Here is a 22,272-nt window from a genome sequence, read left to right on the forward strand (position 1 = left end):
ACTCTTCAAGCCATCTGCCTTTAGCTTTTTCCAGCCTCTTCTTAATGCCGTCCAAAATAACCTTGTTGGTGGCCTCCGCTTGACCATTGCTCTGGGGGTAAGCCGGTGAGGAAAAGTAGGACCGGATACCATAAGTGTTGCACAATTCTCGATACACGCCACAATCAACCTGGGTACCGTTGTTAGAAACAAGTGCTCGTGGTATGCTAAATCTTGTTATGATGTTTTTCCATATAAAACGCTTAACGTTGGAATCTCGAATATGTGTTAGTGCCTCCGTTTCGACCCATTTGGTGAAATAATCCGTCGCAACAATTAGGAATCGCCTACAGTCCAACGATATCAAGGCCCCATTGAGCGAATGGCCAAGGGCTAGTGATAGAATTTAACTCCTTGGCTGGCAGGTGAGTTAAAGGGGAAAACTTCTAGCATTGACCACATTTCTTGACATAACACTCGGCATCGGTTCGCATAGTCGGCCAATAGTACCCCTGCGATGTAGCGCGGTGAGCCAGAGAATGTCTGCCTGAATGGGCACTACAACTGCCTTCATGTATTTCAGACAAAAGTTCCTCGACTTTATTTGGGTGAACACACTCTAAGTACGGCCCAGAGAGAGATTTTTTGTAGAGCTTCCCCTGTGGATCCAAATAGTATCAAAGGGCTTTGTTTCGGAGTTTGTGTGCTTCTTTCTTATCCATCGGGAGCTGTTCTGAAGATAGGAATGCGGCGATAGGGTCCATCCAACTCGGACCTGGTTCGATAACATTGACTTGAACTGGTTTTGAAGAGGCAATGCTCGGCTCGGGGACAAACCCTACTTCAATTGTCTGCTTAATTTCTGAATTGATAGTAGAGGCTAGGCAAGCCAGGGCGTCTACATGCGTGTTCTGATCCCGTGTTATTTGATTCAGTTCATGGTGATCAAATTTCGCGAGCAAAGAATTCGTCATTTTCATATAGGCTGCCATGCGGTCATTTTTGGCTGCATATTCCCCTTTTAACTGGTTGATTACTAGCTTTGAGTCATAGAAAACAAGCAGGCGCCGCACACTGAGGTAAAGTGCATTTCGCAAGCCGGTTAACAATGCTTCATATTCGGCCTCATTATTTGATGCATCGAATCCCAATTTGATGGCCTGTTCGATTATTGCCCCTTCAGGGGTCATGTTTACTACGCCAGCCCCACTGCCATGCTAGTTGGATGACCCATCGCAATACATCTTCCAAACGTCGCCAACATACATTTTCCAGTCGGGCTTACTTTGCACTTGATCAGACTTAAAGTCAGCCAGGGATCCTGTGAACTCAGCAACAAAGTTGGCAAGCACTTGCCCTTTGATGGAAGTTCTGGGTAGAAACTGGATATTATACTGGGCGAGTTCAAGAGCCCATTTCGAGACGTGCCCAGACACTTCCGTGCTGCGGAGTGCTGACCGGAGGGGATATTCCATTGGCATCCCAACGGTATGCCCCTGAAAGTAGTGCATCAGTTTTCTTGCAGCCACGACGAGAGCAAGGATAAGCTTTTCTAATGGAAGGTAACGTGTCTCGGCGTCGGCCATAGCTTTGCTCACATAGTAAACTGGTCGCTGCTTCCCTAGTTCTTCCTTTAACAATACGGCGTTGACCGCCCGGTCGGATACTGCCAGATACAAAATGAGTGGATCGCCGGCTGCAGGTGTTGCCAAGAGTGGTACTGATTGGAGATAAGATTTCAGGCTGTCCAAAGCGGCCTGGCACTCTGGAGTCCAATCAAATGCTCTATCTTGCCGAAATGTGTAAAAAAAATGTCGGCAACGATTTGTGGAACAACTGATAAATCTGTTGAGCGCGGCGGCCATCCCCATTAGCTTCTGAACCTCTTTGATTGACCGAGGGGATCCAAGTTCTAGAATTTCCGTGATCTGACTTAGATTGGCTTCGATTCTGCGGTGGTTAACGATGTAACCAAGGAATTTGCCAGAGCCGATGCCGAATGCACACTTAGAAGCATTCAATTTCATTTTGTACTTTCGAAGAATGCTGAATGTCTCTGACAAATCGGCTAGATGGGAGTGCTTTTCCTTGGATTTGACCACCATATCGTCGATGTATACTTCCATGGTACGGCCGAGTTGCTCTTTGAACATGAAAGTCACTAGTCTTTGATAAGTTGCCCCTGCATTCTTCAGCCTAAAAGGCATGACCTTGCAGCAATAGGTTCCTCTTGGGGTGAGGAATGTGGTTTTTTCTTGATCCTCCGGATGCATGGTAATTTGATGATAGCCTCTGTAGGTATCCAAGAAGCTCATGTGTTGATGATGTGCCGTTGCATCTACAAGTTGGTCTATTCTGGGCAGGGGAAAACAGTCATTGGGACAAGCTTTGTTCAAGTCCGTAAAATCCACACGGACGTGCCAAGAGCCATTCTTCTTCTTTACGACAACAGTATTGGACAACTATGTAGGATAAGTTACTTCGCAAACCGTCCCGGCGTCAAGTAACCTATCTACTTCTTCAACGACGGCCGAAGTATGCTCAGCGGCTGACCGCCGACTTCTTTGAACAATTGGCTTACATTTCGGATCAATGTTCAAACGATGTTAGGCCACTGATGGATTTACTCCTGGCATCTCGTATAGGGACCATGCAAACACATCAATATTGCTGAGTAAGAAGACTACCAATTCTTGCCTTTTGACGTTGTCCAAGGAAGCGCCGATCATGAAGAACTTGTCAGGATTTCCATCAATTTTGACCTGATGCAGGGGCTTTGGTTGCTTTTTCACTTGGGATCCTTCCAATGTCTGCGAGACTCTCCCTATTTGGTACCTAAATTGAATGCACTTCCTGTTCCCTCAGTCTCTTTGTAGCTAGAAGATAACATGCCTGCGCCAATTTCTGAGAGTCGCGAATTTGTTTGATACCGTATTCAGTCAGAAAACGGAGCAGTTGGTGGTAGGTGCTTGGCACGGCTTGCATCGTATGTAACCAAGTTCTGCCCATGATCAGATTATACGGCGAAGGGAGCTTAACAACCAGAAATTCTACGTCTACTGATCTGGTTCCGGCCCGTACAGGTAGTGTGATCTTGCTCAAAGGGTACTCCGGGTTAGCATTGAAGCCGAATAACGGGTAATCAGCTGGAGAAAGGTCCGAATCGGTAAAACCATGTATGACAAAAGTTTTGTAATACATTATCTCCGAAGTGCTACCTTGGTCAGTGAGAACACGCTCGATGGTGAATTTGTTTACACTTAGCTCAATGACAAGGAGGTTAGTGTGGGGGTGGGTCACTCCAACTAAATCACTGTCATCGAAACTACTCCTTCCAGTGTCGTGTGGCCATTTCACTGGCGTCATTGGGCTATGGGTGCTAGACGACAATTGGATTGTGTGCACCTCGGGTGGTGTCAGCAAGCTGTATATCATATGAATTACACCAAGAGGGGGTGACTCCGGCCGTAGAGCCACTATATTCGTTGAATTATTCTTTCGGACGTATTGTGTAAGACGGTTGTCTTGCACCAATTCTTCTAGGTGATCTTTTAAAGAAAAACAGCTATCGGTGTCATGACCATGGTCTTTATGATACTCACATCATTTATCTTGTCTTCTCACATCAGGGGGTCCCGTCATCTTGGTTAGCCACTTGAAGAATGGAAGGTGTTGTATTTTTGATAGAATCTTATTGATTGGCTCTGTCAGCTCTGTGTATTTCTTGCCCGAACGCCTTGTCCGCCTGCTATCCACTTGATACTATTCATTTGCTCGATGTGAACATTGTTCGTTTGATCGGCGCGAATCATGACTTTTGTCTCGTTTAGGTCGATTCCCCCGCTCGGGGCTTTTTGATGGCACGACACTAATCGGTTGAACAATTCTCGACGTAGCCGACTCAATGGCTTTGCGTCCGGCTTTGACTCGAAGGGCATCATCTTCCACTTTGCAGTACTCTTTGACCTTCTTCATTAATGTCTAGACGGTTTTGGGGGGACACCTGATCAATGAACTGTGGAGGGAGCTATTAGGATGTAATCCCATCTTAAAGGCGGTGATGGCCATGGAATCATTGTAAGCATCATCTACCAGATTAAAGCACTCCCAATAGCGGGCCGAGTATTCATGAAGAGTTTCTTCCGGTTTAATTTGTATGGCCCAGAGAGAATCGACTTGCTTCGGCTAGACCTCATTAGTGATGAATCTCACCCTGAATGACTTTTGGAGTTGGTGGAAGCTCTTAATCGATGTCGGCTCCAGTTTATAGTACCACCTCACGGCCAGTGGTCCCAGACTGCTTGGAAATATCCGATATATGAGGGCTTCGTCGTTAGCATGGAGCATCATCGCTTGCTTGTAAAGACGAATGTGATCAGTGAGGTTTGACTTTCCGTCGTAGAGGGTGAACAACGATGCCTTGAACTTTTTGGGTAGCACAGCCCTAGCAATTCATCGCACGAATGGGTCATGTTTATCTTCCTCATCTGAATCATCGCTTCTTCTTCGTTTATGTTGTACATATGGACTTCCCTCAAATGAATTGGATACATCAACGCGCCCTTTCTTTTTGGGCTCTGGGGATGGTGAGTCTGAATCACTATCATTATTGCACTTCTAAAGTCGACGTCGACGGCCATCCTTCTTTCACTACAAGAAATTGCACTTTTGGCGGCTACTTTTGGCTACAACGTCAATTTTTCGTAGCTAAAAGTATATTTTTGGCGACACAGCAATCAATTTCGTTGGGAAAAGTAGACCTTTACCAACGCAATTTACTATCGTCGCTAAAAAAGCATAACACTGACTAGGCGCCAAAAATATTGGTTGGCGCCAAAATTTCATAAATTTTAGCTACGAGGCTTAATTTTTAGCAACACAATAAGCGTCGCTATTAATGTGCTTATTTTTGGCGACGACAAGTTGGCATGGGCAAAGAGTTAAACATTTAGCGATGATAATACTATTCGTCGGTAAAAGTTTTGGTAGTGAAATGAGGTGATCTAGTTATTTGTATTTTTATTATAATTTTTCAAAAAATTTTAAATATTCTAATTATTGAATTGTAAAATTAAAGTGATCATCGAATTATATCACAAAATAAACTCGTCAAACTCAAACATGTTCTTAAGTTGAGATGGCTAATTTAAGATAATCTAAACTTTTCCAAAGTGGTTAGATCATCAATTTCAATATATTTGGTTGTATTTTTAGAAACTTATTTCAAAATTTTTTTTCTAAAAAATTAAAAAACATTTGGTGAAAAAATAAAATATACTTATTATTTTTGTATAATTTTATGTTTTAGGAGGTCATAAATAATTTTTAAAATTTTAAAAATATATTTTTGATTTTTATTGTTCTCAAATTAATTTTAAGTTTTTCCAAAAAAAAAAATCTAAAAATTGTTTTTATTGTCCTCATTTTTTTTTGGTGACTGCTTATTCAGGCGGTGTGAATGTTCCCTCTCAAAATTCCCTCTTTTTTTTCCCAGGATAGGTAACAAACCCCCTCATCACTCTACCCGATTTTCCATCTTGCACAGCCTTCTCTCATAATTCGTAGGTCCCTACCCTTACAATCGCACATCCGCATAGACGTTTGTTGATTATCAGGTTTCCGCCGTTTGCTGCTGATGTGCGAGACCAGGTGAAGATTCGACTAAAAAAACTTATAGTTCTCTATTTGTCTCTTGCTCAAATCGATTCTCTCGTATGTTGTGGATCTATGTTTTTTATTATTAATCTTGTTTTCTTCGATCTGTCTTTGATGTCCATGTGATTTTGCTGTTCGAAATGCCACTGTCGGTAAGCTATATGTAGTGATTAACCAACTGATATGAAATCAAAGTAACTTTTATAGGTATTTGATTGAATTAGGTTTAGAATAAAATCTGTATATCAATGCCCTCATTTTGTATTTTGATCTGTTGTACTCTGTAAGAGAACATTTCCTGAAATGTCTGTCCCTTGCTTTGTGATCATTTTTAAAGCGTTTATAAATATATTATTTAGTACCCCTTATTTTGAAAATCCATGATTTTTGAAAATCATGAAATATTTCAGTTTCCCCCTAAAATATATATGTATATATACATGTAGCGGCTTTAGATGATTTACTAACCCATCTATTACAGCTTTAATTGTTTCATTAAAATTTGTATTAAACTTGTCTAATAATGTTCATGTTTTGGTGAATGTGTAAAGCTATTATATGTACCACCATTTTGATCTTTGGAGGAAAATTAAAAGAATTATAGGGGTTGAAGGATGGTTGGGGAAGTAATGGAGGGTTGTGGACAGTTCCAGAATATAGCATTAGCAATGGCTGTGGTGATGGTGGCAATAATATCAAGGTAAAAGAGGAAGTAGTATTTCAAGGTGGAGGAGGAGAGGAGTGGAAGTTAGGGAAAAGAGAAGCTAGTGTGTTGAGGTACAAGGAGAAGAGGCAGAACTGGCTTTTCTTCAAAGGTATCCGTTATGAAGTTCGAAAGATCAACGCAGAGAAGCGTCCTCGTATGAAGGTAAATAAACATTATATATATATGTAATTAATCTATCATGTTTAAATGTTTTAGCTATTGCAAATGATTTTGATAGTGTTTTTCTTTTCAATATCATTTCTTCACTTTTTTGCAGGGGCAATTTGTGAAGAGAAGTTGAAAAATTATAAAATGTGACATGTTAAATTGTAGTCATCATAAAGATTAAAGAGCATGTTCTTTTGTGTGCATCTTTTTCTTCTTTTTTTTTTTTTTGTGGTTTTTTTCAGGTTGCTTGTTACATTGTAAAGGAAGTGATAAATGGCATGGCAAGCCCAAAAAAAAACATTGCCCCCAAGAAAAAAAATTAAAATTGTAGAGGTATTGTAAAATTCTGCAGAATAAACCAAAAGAATAATACATGCATTAGATCAGACAGTTTGAGTTAATATTACCTATCGATGCATTTTTAGTCTGTATTGGTTTGTAGGTAGAAAATGAGTAGAAAAAGGGTGGTTGAGCTGTATAACATTTTTCTGTTACTGTATAAAGGTCTAATGTGCTTTTAAAAAAAGGTTGTACTTTTTTATAACATTATGTCAATATAAAACAAATGTTTTATACTAGCCACTTAAATGATGTCTCAATGTTCTTAATTGATTTACAAAGTGCACACATTATAAGAAAAAGTTACTATTTTTTTGTGGCATGTTATGCAATTTCCTTGCTATTTTATCTTTTAGTTAAATCTGGATAACTTTAGCCCTGTAGCCGTCACTGCCAAACCTCCAACCACCTCCCTAAAATTGTTCACTTTGATAAAATGAAATGTTGCTTTTATGGAAATTCATGGTGAACCTGTGATAGGGCTGTGATCAATGAATTCAAAAAAATTAAAATGTGAACACGACAATAGACCTTTTCATTAACAGTCATTACCGTGTTGTAATGCGGGTTGCAGTAGTAGTCAAGTGTATTTTAGATATAAACGGATCATAGACTTTCAATGTGATCATGGGGCCTTCCACCTCCTCTAAGAAATTTTTTTCGTAATTCGTTGAAATTTCTCATTTAGACCAACCATATATTAGGCATTTTTGTCATTTGTGTTTTGGTAAAGATAACGATGGTGCAAAACTTTCACAATAGGACCAGCAGGAATTGTTATTCTCTGAGTTGATATATATCATGTTTGTCTCTGCAAAAGGCTTTTTAGTGTTTGTCTCTGTCATTTCCTTTCTTTACAATTGCCTTTCATGTCTTTTAGATCTATTTTTAGTGAGTAATATGCTTTAGCCTGTAGGAATATACTTGTTCTCCTCAAAGATGATGTTATATCAGACTGTACATCGTAGGACCATAAACATGAAGAATCACAAGGCCCGTTTGACAAAGCCTGTTTGTTTGGCTAGTTGGAAATTGACATCACTGAGAGAAAATCAGGTAAGGTAATACTATAATGTACCAATAGAATTTATATACAAATATTTAATATAGAATAATATATTTTATTTATATCTATTCATTCGAAGTCAAAAAGCTGGTTGGTGTTAACAGAAAATTATAGGCAAATTAAAAACAAATAAATAAAGTGAAGAGACAAGAGATTATTTCTAGAACAAATATTCAGTCATAACCGATTAACATATTGATGGTGAAGTTGAAAGTCACCATCCCAAAAGAAGAAATATGGAAGGGGGTTTTGTTACAAGCCATCCATTTCATCTTGAAATTGAGAAGGCAAAGAAGATGCTAAAGGTAAAAAACTGAGATGCATCCTACAAAAAAAATAAAATAAATAAATAAATAAAATCACTTTCTTAACCTGATTGTTTGGCACTAAGTGCTTGAATGAACAAGCACTTATTAATGAAATTGAAAAGCTAGTAGATGCAATTATTGAACAATGAACAAGCACTAATTAGCAATACAAATGGTAAATTATTGTTTGTAATAGACTTTGAAAGATTTGATTATGATAAATTAAAATCTTACAAATTATTCATGAAGACGTGTCATGAATTTCCCAGCCAAATTCATGGAATTTAGACCTATTTAAGGCCATTGCATATTTTGCAGTTGCTCTATGACCATTACCTAAACTAAAATTATTTTTCGTGGATTGCAATTCTATTTGATAACAGACATGTTCTCACACAGCTTGGCCCCTCAAAGATTTGTAATGAAAGTAAATAAACTTGTAAATGGGCAATTTGGTTGGGCAAGATAACTATTTGAATATGCTGGCTCTATTTTGGTTCATCACTTCTCTGATGATCATTCATATCAAAATGAGTTTTTTTTTTTTTTTTTTTTTTGGGTTCATTTGCCTCGAACTTCTTTGAGATAATGAGAATTAAGTTATAGCCCCATTTCATACAAAAAAAGATTTTGTGGCAATGTTTAAATAAATAATTTGATTATTGTTATGTGACTATAAATAACCAGATGTGCTTCTAATTTTTTAATATTTATTTTGGTTGTCATGATTACTCCTTACAATTCACATTGTGAAATTTTTGCAATCATGGGTGCAATTGCTGACAATAGAGTGTGAGCCCTGTGAAGCATCTTGAATCATCCTGTTTCATTACCATCACAAAATAACAGGAAGATATAATCAATTGGAGTGAGCCCTCCACACCGCACACATCTCTTTTATTGTCTCGGCAATTATTTTTGGTAGTTACTGTCATTTTCCTCACTGTAAGATTAGATTAGATTAGAGGTAGAGAGGTGTCTTTGTTCACTTTTTGATTCTGTGCTTATTCTCTGTCCCTACCATTAGCAATTTGGGCCCGCCCTTAGACATATATGGCTGGCAGTATGCGGTGGTTGTGCGGTAGGTTCCTGGTTTACCGCTAGCCTATGTCGCCCCCACTTGCAATACTTGTTTTTTATGCAAACAAAATACTATCATTGGTTGAATTGTAGAAGATAAATTGATCATTGGTTGTGTATGAAATTTCATTAGATTTTGATGTTTGATTCACTCCATGGAAAAACCTGTTTGCATTATGCTGCTTTCTATGGCCATCTAGATTGCCTACAAGCTATTCTTTCTGCTACCCTTTCCACCTCTGTTGCACATTCCTGGTGACCCTCTCTCTCTCTCTCTGCACACACACACTCATATATGCTTGTGTGTAGAGAATATCCATGAAGTTGCTAAAGCTGTGGTTGTTTTGTTTGGTTTGATTTGGAGTTGATGGCAGGGAATTTGCAAGGTTTGTGAATATAAGAGATAAAAATGGAGCAACCCAATTGCACTTGGCAGCCCGACAAGGATGGCCGGGGTGTGTTCATATGTTGTTAGACAGTGGGGCTCTTGTTTGTGCATCTTCTAGAGGATATGGGTAAAACTCTCTTATTGAAGGTTTTCTAGTGTAATGTCATAGCACTCTTAATTTGTCATTAATATTTATAAGAGTCCTGTTTGCAGTTTCCCTGGGATTATATCACTTCATTTTGCAGTTCGTGGGGGTTCATTGGATTGTGTTCGGGAATTACTTGCTTGGGGGGCTGATAGACTTCATAGAGATTCATCTGGGTAAACTTTTTATTTTTAATTTTTAATTTTTTTAGTTTTTAATTTTTTTAGTTTTTCTTTCTTTCCTGACTTTAGAAAGAACTATATAATAATTGATGCAGACCAGATCCACTGACATACGGAGTAGGTGATTTCAAGGTCTTTGATGCTGAAATTAGTTTTGAGTACTCAATATGGAATTAATGTTATAGCAGTGTCTGAACCCCTTGTTATTCCCTTTCTATGGAGTTGAATGTGCTACAATCTACGTATTTCTAGTGTGGTTAAACAATATTAGCCTTCATGCTCAATCATAACGAAAATCGAGAGTAATTGGTTCCTATTGAGATTGTTGACGATGACATGATGGCATTAAAGAATTTGGATTGAGGCTTTGACAAGTATGGTTTAACAAAAGATATGGTTGACACCTAAGAAGGAGCAACTTCAGTGGGCTTGTATAATGGTTGCTATTGCCAAATTATATGGTGGCTGCACCTAAGAAATCCTCTCTAGTGGCCTGCCAAAAGGTCTGTTAAAAACTTATATTGCCAAATCTTGTGCATCATTTGTGCCAACTCAACTTACCCAAGAGAGGGTTTTGATCCAATGGTCTGGATGTGGGACATCCATTGGACAGAATTAAGCAATGATCTAGATGTGCCAGAATGGCATTTGCACCATTGGAACAACATTGCTAAAAAAATGACATTTTGACATTTTCCTTTTGGCAATCACCACTGGAGTTCCACTGAACTTTTGACATAGTTGCACTTGAAATTTTTTTTTGCTATTTTTCTGTTTTTAATACTTCCAATATTGTGGGAAGTTTGCTCTATTTGTATTTTAAATGAGTGGAGACATTAGCTTCGAATGTTTTGTGAATGAAACGATTGTTACCAGCTGATATCTTGGCAGGAGGATACCTTACATGGTTGCTTTGAGGCACAAGCATGCAGCATGTGCAGCATTATCGAACCCGTCAGCTCCAGATCCTCTCATATGGCCATCACCATTGAAGTTCATTACCGAGCTTAATCCAGAGGCAAAAGCATTGTTAGAGAGGGCACTAATGGAGACAAACAAGGAAAGGGAAAAAACCATCTTGAAGGCAATAGTCTACTCACTTCCATCGCCTTTGCATTCTGAAGCTGCGGCTAGTGACATTATGTATGAGGTAAATTGTTTTCCACTAAACCTGTAGTTTCTAGTTGACACACTGCATGACTGATCACTGATTCAGATGTAATCATCCTTTATCCAGGTTTTTTTTCTTTTAATTTCTGATTTGAATGTTGGATTTTAATGACTCCTCTTTACCAAAGCTTTCTATGCAAACAAGTACAACTACCTACAACTGCAATTGACAGTATTTTCTAACAGACTGATGATGAAGTTTTCTTACCTTGTAAATTTTCTTTGCAGGCAACAAATAGTGGACCTGGTTTTCTTTACCAAAGCTTACTCTTAATGGTATTGGGAAAGAGCCAGTCGCTAAGTGGTGGTGGTCCTGGGTGGAATAGATAGGAGCTAAAAAGGCGAGGTTTGAACATCCAAACTAAAATAAGAGTGCTGGGGTAAATACCATTGGGCTAAAAAGCCCTTGGCTAGGAGTAAACAATTGAGTAGTGAGGTTCCATGGTTAACAAGAAATAGCTTTAAGTGACACTAGAATATTGTAACATTGTTTTGTTGCTTTGGAGATCACAAGGTCATGACATAGACCCACCACCACTGCATCCTGCTGATATGGAGCAGTCCTGGTTGGAAGAAACAAGTAAAATGAGAGAGAGACTCTTACCCTCTAGTGTAAAATGGAGCAGTCCTGCTGATATGAAGTTTATTAAACCTTACCCTCTAGTGTTACTGCAACAACAAACAACAAAACTAAAAGGCTTCTTTTAATAGCTGTTTTGAAGGATTCAAGTGAAGAAAATGTTTAGGTTGTCTCTCCTTTTATAATTGTTTGGAGAGTAAGTTTTATTTTAACGATGCATATAAACTACGCTAGATATACAAATTTCATTTTGGCTTTTTGCCAAAGAAGGAAATTGTAAAGGTTGAGAATAAAGAACACGGAAAAGCCAGTGCTGCAGCAAGTCTGGTATGTTCCCCTCCCCTTTCAGTCTATTTGCTGGTCCAAGTTTCTTTATTGCTGGATTATCACCATTTTTCCTTATAGGGTATGATTCTGCTTTGGGATGTTGATTCTGGACTTGCCCAACTTGACTAGTATTTCCACAGTAATGACAACCATGTCATAGCCGGTGCACTGTTGGGAGTTGGTATTGTGAACTGCGGTATCAAGAATGACTGTGATCGTGTGAGTTATACTTTGGCATTTTTCTGTACACAAGTCTGTGACTGTTATGTATTTGGAAATCCTAAATTTTCTTTTTTCAGGCATTGGCACTTCTTGCTGATTATATAGATACAGAGGATTCTTCTGTCAGAATCGGTGCAATAATGGGTCTGGGCCATGCTTATGCTGGTGCCCAAAATGAGCAGGTGAGGTTCCTTGCATTTTTAACTGGTGGTTTCTTGGTAGGCCATGGAAACAATACTATGTCTGATTCAAGAGGCACATCAGTGGAATCATTCTGTCTATTCTACCATAGATTGTTAATTTCATCACAGAAGTTACAGAATTCACACAAATAGAGAGGGAGAGATAAAATTTGATGAGTACTGGAAGATACCTTCCCTTCTCTTTGTACAACATGTTTAATTAAAGTTGATGTTGATTAATTTATAATTTTTCTCTGTTCCATAGTTAATTATCTTGTATCTGTGGAATGCAAAAACATCATTTGACTTGTTCCTCTACTTTCTTTGTTTGATATGTTTATTTCTCGTTGCAGCGGACTAATCTAAATCATTTGTCAGATCCGTAGTAAATTGACTCCTATCCTTGGAGATAACAAAGTGCCTCTTGATGTGATTGCGTTCACTGCTATTTCATTGGCCTTGGTATATGTTGGTTCCTGTAATGAAGAGGTTGCTCAGGCACTTATATTTGCATTAATGGACCGAAGTGAATCAGAATTGGGGGAGCCCCTCACTCGACTTTTGCCTCTTGGCCTTGGCCTTCTATACCTTGGGAAGCAGGTAACTAAAAAATGCAAGCTGTGGGGCGTTTTTTAATTTTTTTTTTCTATTTAATCACAGATTATTCTTTTTCAAATTGTGATAATTTTAAAAAAAAAAAATTTTGGTGGTGCATCTGAAAATTATTATTTATTTATTGTTGATAACACCTTGTAGACTCTGGACTTGATTCTTATTTACATCATTCGTTTTTGTTGTGTTTTTTCTTTGGAATCCCATTGTGTCGTTTGACAGTAAAGTGTGGAGGCAACAGCAGAGGTTTCTAAGACATTTAATGAGAAAATTAGGAAATATTATGACATGACCCTACTTTCCTGTGCTTATGCTGGAACTGGGAATGTGCTCAAGGTGTTTACTCCAACCCCTTTAATTTAAATTGGAGTCGACTGTTATGTAGATGAAATAACTCACTCTACTGTTTATTTTCACATAGGTCCAACACCTTCTTGGTCAATGTGCCCAACATCTTGAGAAGGGAGAAACCCATCAGGGACCAGCTATACTTGGAATTGCTATGGTAGCAATGGCTGAAGAATTGGGACTTGAAATGGCTATTCGCTCATTAGAGCATCTATTACAGTATGGAGAACAGAATATCCGAAGGGCTGTTCCTTTGGCTCTTGGTCTTCTTTGTATATCAAACCCTAAGGTAAATTATCCTGTGATATTTTCCAAGCTGAGCAACCTTGGAACTGGTGTTTGAATTGCAGTTGAGCTAATTTATGAATTGGATGTTCTGACCAGGTCAATGTTATGGATACATTAAATAGACTTAGTCACGATACAGATACAGAAGTAGCAATGGTATTCTCTCTTTCATATAATATATTAGGACTATAGTTAGTATTATTGATTCCTTGTTAGTTACAGCCTAAATCTTGACATATTTATCTGGATTCTACAGGCTGGCGTCATCTCCTTAGGGTTGATTGGTGCTGGAACCAACAACGCTAGAATAGCTGGCATGCTTCGCAATCTTTCGAGTTACTACTACAAAGAAGCTAGCCTCCTTTTTTGTGTAAGTTTCTCTTGGAATTTGTTCCACAGTGCATCTCAGATTTTCTTTCTTTCTTTTATTTTTATTTTTATTTTTTATTTTTTTAAGGGGTTCTGTTTTAATGATTTGTGTTGGCCACTTGTGCAGGTACGAATTGCCCAGGGTCTTGTACATTTGGGAAAAGGCTTGTTGACTCTTGCTCCATATCATTCTGAGCGCTTTTTGCTATTCCCGTAAGTGTTTCTTCTCCCCCATATTAACTTTTCAATTTTAGGGTGTGGGTTAGAACTGATTCACATACATACATATCCAGCGGGAGATGAGCAAGTTTCAACAATGGGAGACTTCTTCCAAAGTGGTAGTTTTCACATCAGGACTGACCCGTTAATTGGGATGTTTCTGTTGAATCTAAAGGTTTTTTGTTAGAATTTTGATGGCACCTAAGCTAGTCCATGTAGTTTAAACCTACCATTTCAAGTGGTTCATTCCGCTTTTAGTTAATATCCCGTATACAGGGGAACAATGGTTTGTTTCCCATTTAAGAGATTTATTTTTGAAAGAAGAATTATTCCACATTATTTATGTGATGGAATTCTAGAAATGAATCAATAGCATTCATATGGAATTTCCAAACACACTAGAAACAAACAAAAAATTCGTCATCCTATGAGCATCTTTTGTATAAGAGAAGTTTTGGTCTTAGATACAGCCGAGTGTTGGAAGAGGATTAAATCAGATGATCCAAATAAGTTCAGCTTATAGCTCTGTTGGGTTAAGAATGGTGTCAAATGCTTCATGCATTCACTTCTTCGACAGGGTAAATCATTCAGTAGAGCTAAAGGAATATATGATCTGTATTGTCTGCAAAGTTTGTTTACTGTTGTAATCTGTAATGTGGCTATTTTGTCCAAAGCTGTTAAAAGGCTGTCATGTGGAGTAAAACATTTTTATTTATAAAAAAATAATAAATAAATAAATAATTTGTGGGATAAAGCATATTGGGAGACAGGGTTACAAATATGAAGTTTTTAGATTATGATCTAGCCTTCTTTTCTGCAATTAAATGAATAAATAAATTTTAGTATCTGTGAGGAGAAGTATTTTTAAGTCATACCTCTGGCTTTTCTGTCGGCTCACTTTCTGTATGTATTTCATCTTTTTCTTCCAGAACGGCACTGGCTGGAATAGTAACCTTACTGCATGCATGTCTTGATATGAAAGCGATCATATTGGGGAAATATCATTATGTTCTTTACTTCCTCGTTTTGGCAATGCAGGTTTGGTCTCAGTTTATAACAGTTTGTCTACTACTATCTCACTCTCTATTGCTTTTAATGATTGGGCTGTTAACACACTACTACTAATGGTTGATTATGTTATATATTTCCTTCAATACTACAGCCAAGAATGCTACTGACAGTAGATGAGAACTTGAAACCTCTGTCAGTACCTGTGCGGGTGGGCCAAGCTGTCGATGTTGTTGGCCAGGCAGGTCGACCCAAGACCATTACTGGTTTCCAGACCCACTCAACACCGGTTCTTCTGGCTGCTGGTGATAGAGCGGAGCTTGCTACTGAGAAGTACTACATTCTATCCCTTGCTAGTGTAGAATTTATTCAAGACTGAAGCCTAGAGAAACAACCAAATCTCATGAGAACGTGGACATAACAAATCACATATTGCAACATAATGCACGTACCGTATTGTTCTATGTGTGAGATACTAAGCATATATTATGACCTGAATGCATTTATTAGCATTTGTTGTAATACTAATGCCATCAAACTTGCTAGCTGGTTTGTTGTCTATTTGGTTTTATAGATCAGTCTGTTGGGTGCATAAATTTCCTCTTATCTTCCTCACCCTCGTGTGACCATCTTCCGATTGATTGCAGACTCCATTGAAGCTAGACCTGCTTCCTACAGAAGCTAGAATAAGCGGCAAGGAATACAAGGAGAGAGTTGTTAACAATCTCAAGATTTTAATTGTGCATTACTCGGGTATTTTATTGTAGGGATGGATATATATATATTTTTCTTTTCTTTCTCCACTAGCAGATGGTGGGGGAAGGAGGTCAATGTTTCTGATCTTGTTTACTGGTACCTTCATTATAGAAGCATTTTGTTGACTTTCTCATGACTAATTTAATGATTTGAGTGTAATAAATTTGCCACTAATGGTTTTGAGTGAAATGATTCGACTTTGTTTCATATTTCAGTGCACCAGTCACATTCTAAAGCAGTGAAGAGAGCCATCAGTGAACATTGTGGTGTATGGACAATCTCAATGCTTAGTTACTTTTACTGTTTCTAGTGCATTGGTATAAGGTTAGCTTGGTAAACATTGTGGTGTACTTGAATTGAGTGTTTTTATATGACTCACTCTCCTAGTGTAAACATGACAGCCAGTGAATTAGTTTGAATTTTTACTTAACTTCTGTTAACCTGATGGCTTAAAAGTTACTAAGAATTGTATAGTTTTGAGGGCTGTTTGAACAATTGATGGATGACAAACATGGTAAACTGATTTCTGAGCATTTTGTATAGTTTTGTTACTGGTTTTGTTTGATTTGTTTTCAGACTGTTCTGGTAAATGAGGTAAATTGCTGCGTCAATTCTGATTTGGTTATATGATTTTGTTTGGGTTGCTGAGTTGAAATGGTTTTCTGAACTGGTGATGATCTGTGTTGAATCAGTTTGCTGATCTGCTATACTAATCTGCTATTCTTCTGGTGCTGCTGTGATGTTGCTGCTGTTGCTGAGATGCTGTGGTGATGCTGCTGTGATGGTGATTGTTACGATGAGGTGCTGCGGTGTTGTTGTTGGATGTTTGCTGGTGTTGTTGATGTTTGGAAGGGTGCAGGACTTTTTGTCCAATCTGTAATAGATTAGGTTTTCATTAATGGGGGTTGTCATTAGGTGTAAGTTCGGGCAACTGCTGGTGTTTTGGATGGAAGGGTATGGAGGGGTATTTTGTGTGATTTCATATCAATGTTATTAGTTTGTTATAGTGGTGCCTGAGGGATGCCTCTTGTAAAACTGTAAATCTTTTAAAAAATTATAAATGAGTTTCAATTATTTTTGCCGCTGCAAATTTGTCGTCGTTAAAAAGTAAAGCTTTCTCGACAAATAACTTATCGGTAAATGTGTAGCCAAAAGTTTATTTTTGTCCACTTATATTGTGTTGCTAAAAGTGTATTTTTTGCCAATGTCAATTTGTCGTTGCCAAAACTAAAGCTTTATCGACAATCAAATCGTTGGCAAATGGCAACATTTACCGACGTAAATGTGTCGCTAAAAGTTACTTTTCCCCACTCATATTGTGTTGGTAGAAGTGTATTTTTTGCCAATGTCAATTTGTCGTTGCCAAAAGTAAAGCTTTAGCGACAAACAAATCGTCGGCAAATGGCAACATTTACCGACTTAAATGTGTCGCCAAACGTTTACTTTTGCCGACGCATATGTTGTTGCTAAAAGTATATTTTTTGCCCATGCAAATTTGTGTCGCGAAAAGTGTCACACAATTATCATATTTGAATGACTTTTACCAACGCAAGGTAAATTGCCGACGATGGATGGAGGCTTTTAGCGACGACTATGTTCGTCGCTAAAGGTATTACTTTTACCAACGCAATGATCATTTTGTCGGCAAAAACTTTTGCCAACTCACTTTTGCCTACGGGTTGCCAACGTAGCTTTGTGTGTCGGCAAAACTCTTTGCCAACGAATTTTCCCTTTTAGCAACATATTTTGTTGCGTTGCGAAAAATGCAATTTCTTGTAGTGTTTTTCGAAGGTCGATCCCAGTCTTGGCATGCAGCTATTCATTTTGCTTTGCCTGATCCATAATCGTCTGCATTGTCTCATGCATTGAAGTTGAGGGTGAGATCTGAGCTACTGAGTCAAAGTTCAAGGCACGTCGCACGGCGATATTCTCCGGTCCTAGCATGTTTGTTGGAGTGAGGTCATCTCTTGGTGTAGTTTCGTCAGCGACTATCGGAGGATCTTCCGTTACGCCCGCCCTGGATGTACTTGAGTATTCCCACAGACGGCACCAATGGTGGTGAAGTGATTCGGAAATATTCTTGGATCCTGAAGGACGCTCCTGATCCTCTGAATGCCACCTGAAAAAGAGATTAACACTCCGGTCGGGGGTGCCAGAATTAGCACTCCGACGGACAAGGTAATATATGTCTCTCGTTTACTTATGTGTTAAGTTTCTTAGGTTTTTTCTCACATAACTTTCTTTGGCTGATGTTCCTCTATTTATATCTTCTTTTGGGTCCCAGGGTCGGGCCTACTCTTAATCTAGTGCACGTTTATTTATTCGACTTTTGTTCAATTGGTTCTATGGCTGATTAGTTTATTCGACTTTAGGATCGTCCATGGCAGAGCCTAATACAATATTTATCCTGATTATCCTCAGACCTATTATTCGGCCTTCTCGCATGTACATCAACATTATCTGGCGCCCACAACCTTACATAGACTTCCTAAACAAAATTTTTAGGTCTCTTTGCTAAGGTTATTGAGCTTGAATTTCAGCTCTTGAGGGTGGAAAATTGTTGGTTTATAACTCAAAGTGTTACCTCTCTTCAAGAGGTATAACTACTAGCTCCTTTGCACTACGTCTTTCCTATCTTTTCTTACTATTTTGGGCTATTCGTCAACTGTTGTAGACGCGCCCGTGGGCCTCGCTACAGTTCGGACTCGATTTTTGTTTGCGGTTCTTAATCTGAACCAAAGAGTCCAAATCCGGCAAATCGTTTTGAGAAACAGATTTTTGAAAAGAAGTGCCAAACATGGACTGCTTTGCCAGATACAGAGTCGCCACCTAAATATTTTTTATGGGGGAATTTAGGAAACCCTGACTCGGTGCCGAAGGCCACATGTCCGTCATCACCGGAGTTGTCTCGGCTCGGGAGCTAGGGTACGATTGGAGAAGGTCAGCTATGAGCACCCCTTCTCGCCCGATCCGAAGATCGGCCTCTACTAACCGTGATATCCGTTTTTTGAAAACATTATGTGTTCTTATTCCAATTTGTTAGCCTAGAATTACTACGTTATGCGCACAACAAACAAGTATAGACTAGATTGTCTAATTTGGAAATAAGCATTGCATATCCGTTTGTTTTGAAAAGCGCTTTAGAATTTGCTACTCGCAAGTAGGCTAAAACACGGATTTCAACGAGTTTTTCCAACTCAAACAATCCAACCTTCACCCACAGGCATTCAAACAGTTTATCTCATATAAGCACTTAGCCACATGGCAAACATACTGTCATGGCAACATTCACACGCATGCGAGATGCTAAAGCATAAATACTTACATCGTACTCCGTGCCAAAACAATAAACTAGTTAGCAAACATGCATGATCCTAGTTCATGTTAGAGTGGCTAATGCAACGCATGCAAAATGCAATTAGAGTAGGCTCGGCTAACCTAAGCATGGCATGTAAAATGCAGTCAATTGATGCACGTACTCAATTTGGAATTTGAAATACAAATGCAGTTAGTGTGATGTACCGAGCCCGGTGCATGTAAAACAAATGAATGAATGCACGCATGCATTACATGAGGTATGTTAATTTAAACGTGCCCTAATCTACCATCATAAGCAGGTAAATAAAAGGGAAGAAAGACGTGAGGTTGGAAGACATACACACACTCACGCACACTTATTACAGATTTTCCCTCACTCGGAGGGACCAAATAAATAATACAAATTAATTAACTACGCAAGCTAATTAAATATTACAAATTGCCTAATTAGCTAACAAACTAACTAAGCTAATAAAAATAGTAAACTGGCTCGGGAAGGGAACCCAATGCAATGCGTGCTCGGGTCTTGCTCGGAAGTGCACCGCCATGCATAGGCTGCCTCTGTTTTCCTTTCTTTACTCCTCTGGAGGCTGCCAAAACCTCAGGATTGCTTCTCTGGATACTGAAGAATGCCATCGGCTGGGTAGAATGCTCACCGGCAGTGGCATGTGATCACCGGCCATTGGTGAAGATATCGGCAGAGGGGAGATTGCCGGTCGGCACTTATCACTGCCGGTCGGCAGAAAGTTCCTGCAGAATCTGCAATTGACAGCAACAGAGGGCAAGGCAGAGCATGGCAATACAATTCAAGGCATATATGCACCGATCATGTCCCTTATCATGTTAATGACTCAAAGGGACATGCTCCTTGGTTCTCGGACCATCAATCGCGCATTTCCATGCATGATGGCCCAAGAGACCAAGTTATGCATTTCCATGTCAAATGCAATGCAAACAATCAAACCAATGGGGACTTAACCTCTATCATGGCTAGTCAAGAGGCCAAGCATGCATGCCAATGCAATGCAACCTAAGCATGTTAACTAGGCATGCAATACGGCAATGCAAATGAGCATGCAAGAAATGCAAGGCATAGAGCAATGCGACTAACAAGTGTGCAAGGCTAATGTAGGCATTCAAGCATGCAAGCCAACATGTGACTTCATTCAATCATGTGATTTCAAATATGCAACAACTCACCAATATGCTACAATATACAAGGAGAGCATGCAACAAACAAAGAGATGGACTTAAACATGATTTGGGCAGCTCTAATTAGGCCCAAAACAGTGGCCATAGTGCTATGAAATAAGGGCTAAATGACATGCAAACATGCATGCAAATATGGTCCAATTCCTAAGGCCCACCAAAGAAGTATTGAACTACACTTAGTGCAACCACACATGGCATGAATTAAATGACTAAAAACAGAATTTTAGCATATTAAAACAAGGCCTAAAGATCACTTAGATGGCATCCAAATGACCTAAATTTAAAGGCATGCACCAATGCCAAAACATGGAGCATGCTACACAAACTTTCAAAGCATTAAAGAGGTGTCCAAGGCAAGCATACAAGCATGTCAAAGGGACTGAAATGATGCTACAAATGGTGCCAAACCAATAAAACAAAGTAAATAAAGCATGCTACATACTCACACACTTAAGGCCAACAAGCCAAAATGCAAAGGGGCTATAGTAAACATGGAAAATGTGAATCTAAGGACCCAAGACAGACCTTAAGCATGTTAAAACATGACCAAAAACTTCACAAAGCTAAGCCAAAATATGCAAGCATGGTGGTCCAAAGGCAAGATGCATTTCTAGGCAAAATAGAGGAATACAAAGCAAGTGTATGATGCACATGGAATCTCACCAAACCATCAAAAATTAGTGAATAAAACATGTGAAAATAGGCCCAAATAACCACTGATACGCAACCATGGCATGCAAAAATGATGAGTTACTTTAGAGGGCCATGCAAGGAGTTATTAAGCACATGCAAGATAGACATTCAATATGACCAAAACAACTCTAGAAATGGCTTATGGGGGTCCTAAAACCCACTGAAAAATGCCTGAACCGAGCTCAAGAAGTGTGCAAATATAGGCCCCTTTGTAAGGCCAAAAAGGGCATCAAACAAGACAACAAGGAGAGGGGATGGCCCTCTCATTCTTAGGACCTTAAACCACCATCGTCACCACTGAAATCCCTCAAGATTTCAGTGGTGAGGAGGCCCAAACGAGGTGGTCCCGAAACTCACCAAAAATAGCACAAAATGGGGCCAAACAAGGCCTAAGAGGGGGTAAACGACCCCAAACACAAAAGTGGTCTTAATGAAGTATCTTAAACACAAAAAAACAGAACTTTTTTATGTTATACACAAAGCCCAAATCCGAAAGCAAGATAGGCTAAAATGGTGTGCAAAAACGGGGAATAAAGAGGAAAAATGGGTTACCTTTGTAGCCAAAAGGGGACAGCAGCCTCTAGACCCAAAAATGCAACCCTCAACCTCTGAAAATGGCCTCCAAGCTCCTTAGGTTGATGATGGAGGTGTTAGGCCAAGAGTTGTAGTTGAAATGGCCAAGAACTAGACCCTTTTGAACCCTCTAACCAACACAAATGTAGAGAGAGAGGGAGATATAGAGAGGGAGTGATATATATGTGATATATCAGATTTTTCTAACCTCTCTAATGGAAGGAGAGGCTCTTCTTATATAGAGAAACCAATGGGGCAAAGCTTCTCTTAGAAGCTTTGACCAAAAAGGCCAAGCTTCTCTTAGAAGCTTGGAGCAAAAGGGCCAAGAAGGCCAAGCTTCTTGGAGAATCTAGACAAAAGGACCAAGCTTCTTGGAGAA

The 22,272-nt window shown here is 39.0% G+C and overlaps 5 protein-coding genes and 1 long non-coding RNA gene across 7 annotated transcripts; 4 read left to right on the plus strand and 2 right to left on the minus strand.

Moving 5' to 3' along the window:
* Positions 1-656: 656 nt before the first annotated feature.
* LOC145800891 (uncharacterized) lies at positions 657-1,169 on the minus strand. The gene has a single exon (XM_082890642.1). The coding sequence runs from the start codon at positions 1,167-1,169 to the stop codon at positions 657-659; it is 513 nt and encodes a 170-aa protein (XP_082746768.1).
* Positions 1,170-2,814: 1,645 nt separating this feature from the next.
* LOC145800892 (uncharacterized) lies at positions 2,815-3,345 on the minus strand. The gene has a single exon (XM_082890643.1). The coding sequence runs from the start codon at positions 3,343-3,345 to the stop codon at positions 2,815-2,817; it is 531 nt and encodes a 176-aa protein (XP_082746769.1).
* A 972-nt stretch (positions 3,346-4,317) lies between these two features.
* LOC114291181 (zinc finger protein CONSTANS-LIKE 5) lies at positions 4,318-6,641 on the plus strand. Its single transcript, XM_082890644.1, has 5 exons — positions 4,318-4,362; positions 5,474-5,478; positions 5,595-5,691; positions 6,239-6,502; positions 6,618-6,641. Exons 1-5 carry the CDS (start codon positions 4,318-4,320, stop codon positions 6,639-6,641), a joined length of 435 nt encoding a protein of 144 aa, XP_082746770.1.
* Positions 6,642-12,028: 5,387 nt separating this feature from the next.
* Positions 12,029-13,680, plus strand: LOC145801446 (26S proteasome non-ATPase regulatory subunit 2 homolog A-like). Of its 2 annotated transcripts, none has more exons than XR_014342952.1 (6): positions 12,029-12,093; positions 12,172-12,312; positions 12,393-12,497; positions 12,851-13,097; positions 13,332-13,445; positions 13,531-13,680. XR_014342952.1 is itself a non-coding variant. In XM_082892860.1 (6 exons), the coding sequence occupies exons 3-5, from the start codon at positions 12,456-12,458 to the stop codon at positions 13,332-13,334; spliced, it is 267 nt and encodes an 88-aa protein (XP_082748986.1). In that variant the 5' UTR covers positions 12,029-12,093; positions 12,172-12,312; positions 12,393-12,455; the 3' UTR covers positions 13,335-13,445; positions 13,531-13,680. The 2 variants fall into 2 exon arrangements, 1 of the variants encoding a protein (XP_082748986.1); XM_082892860.1 differs by having other exon boundaries at positions 12,876-13,097.
* A 185-nt stretch (positions 13,681-13,865) lies between these two features.
* Positions 13,866-14,816, plus strand: LOC145801447 (uncharacterized). Its single transcript, XR_014342953.1, has 3 exons — positions 13,866-13,901; positions 14,002-14,115; positions 14,242-14,816. It is a non-coding gene; the product is annotated as an uncharacterized LOC145801447 (long non-coding RNA).
* A 422-nt stretch (positions 14,817-15,238) lies between these two features.
* Positions 15,239-16,101, plus strand: LOC145788886 (26S proteasome non-ATPase regulatory subunit 2 homolog A-like). Its single transcript, XM_082892861.1, has 3 exons — positions 15,239-15,371; positions 15,496-15,674; positions 15,989-16,101. Exons 1-3 carry the CDS (start codon positions 15,309-15,311, stop codon positions 15,996-15,998), a joined length of 252 nt encoding a protein of 83 aa, XP_082748987.1. The 5' UTR covers positions 15,239-15,308; the 3' UTR covers positions 15,999-16,101.
* The last annotated feature ends 6,171 nt before the right edge of the window (positions 16,102-22,272 follow it).

The sequence above is a fragment of the Camellia sinensis genome, chromosome 10 (assembly GCF_055761805.1).
Source record: "Camellia sinensis isolate YWXY chromosome 10, ASM5576180v1, whole genome shotgun sequence".
In the NCBI taxonomy this organism is placed as follows: Eukaryota; Viridiplantae; Streptophyta; class Magnoliopsida; order Ericales; family Theaceae; genus Camellia; species Camellia sinensis.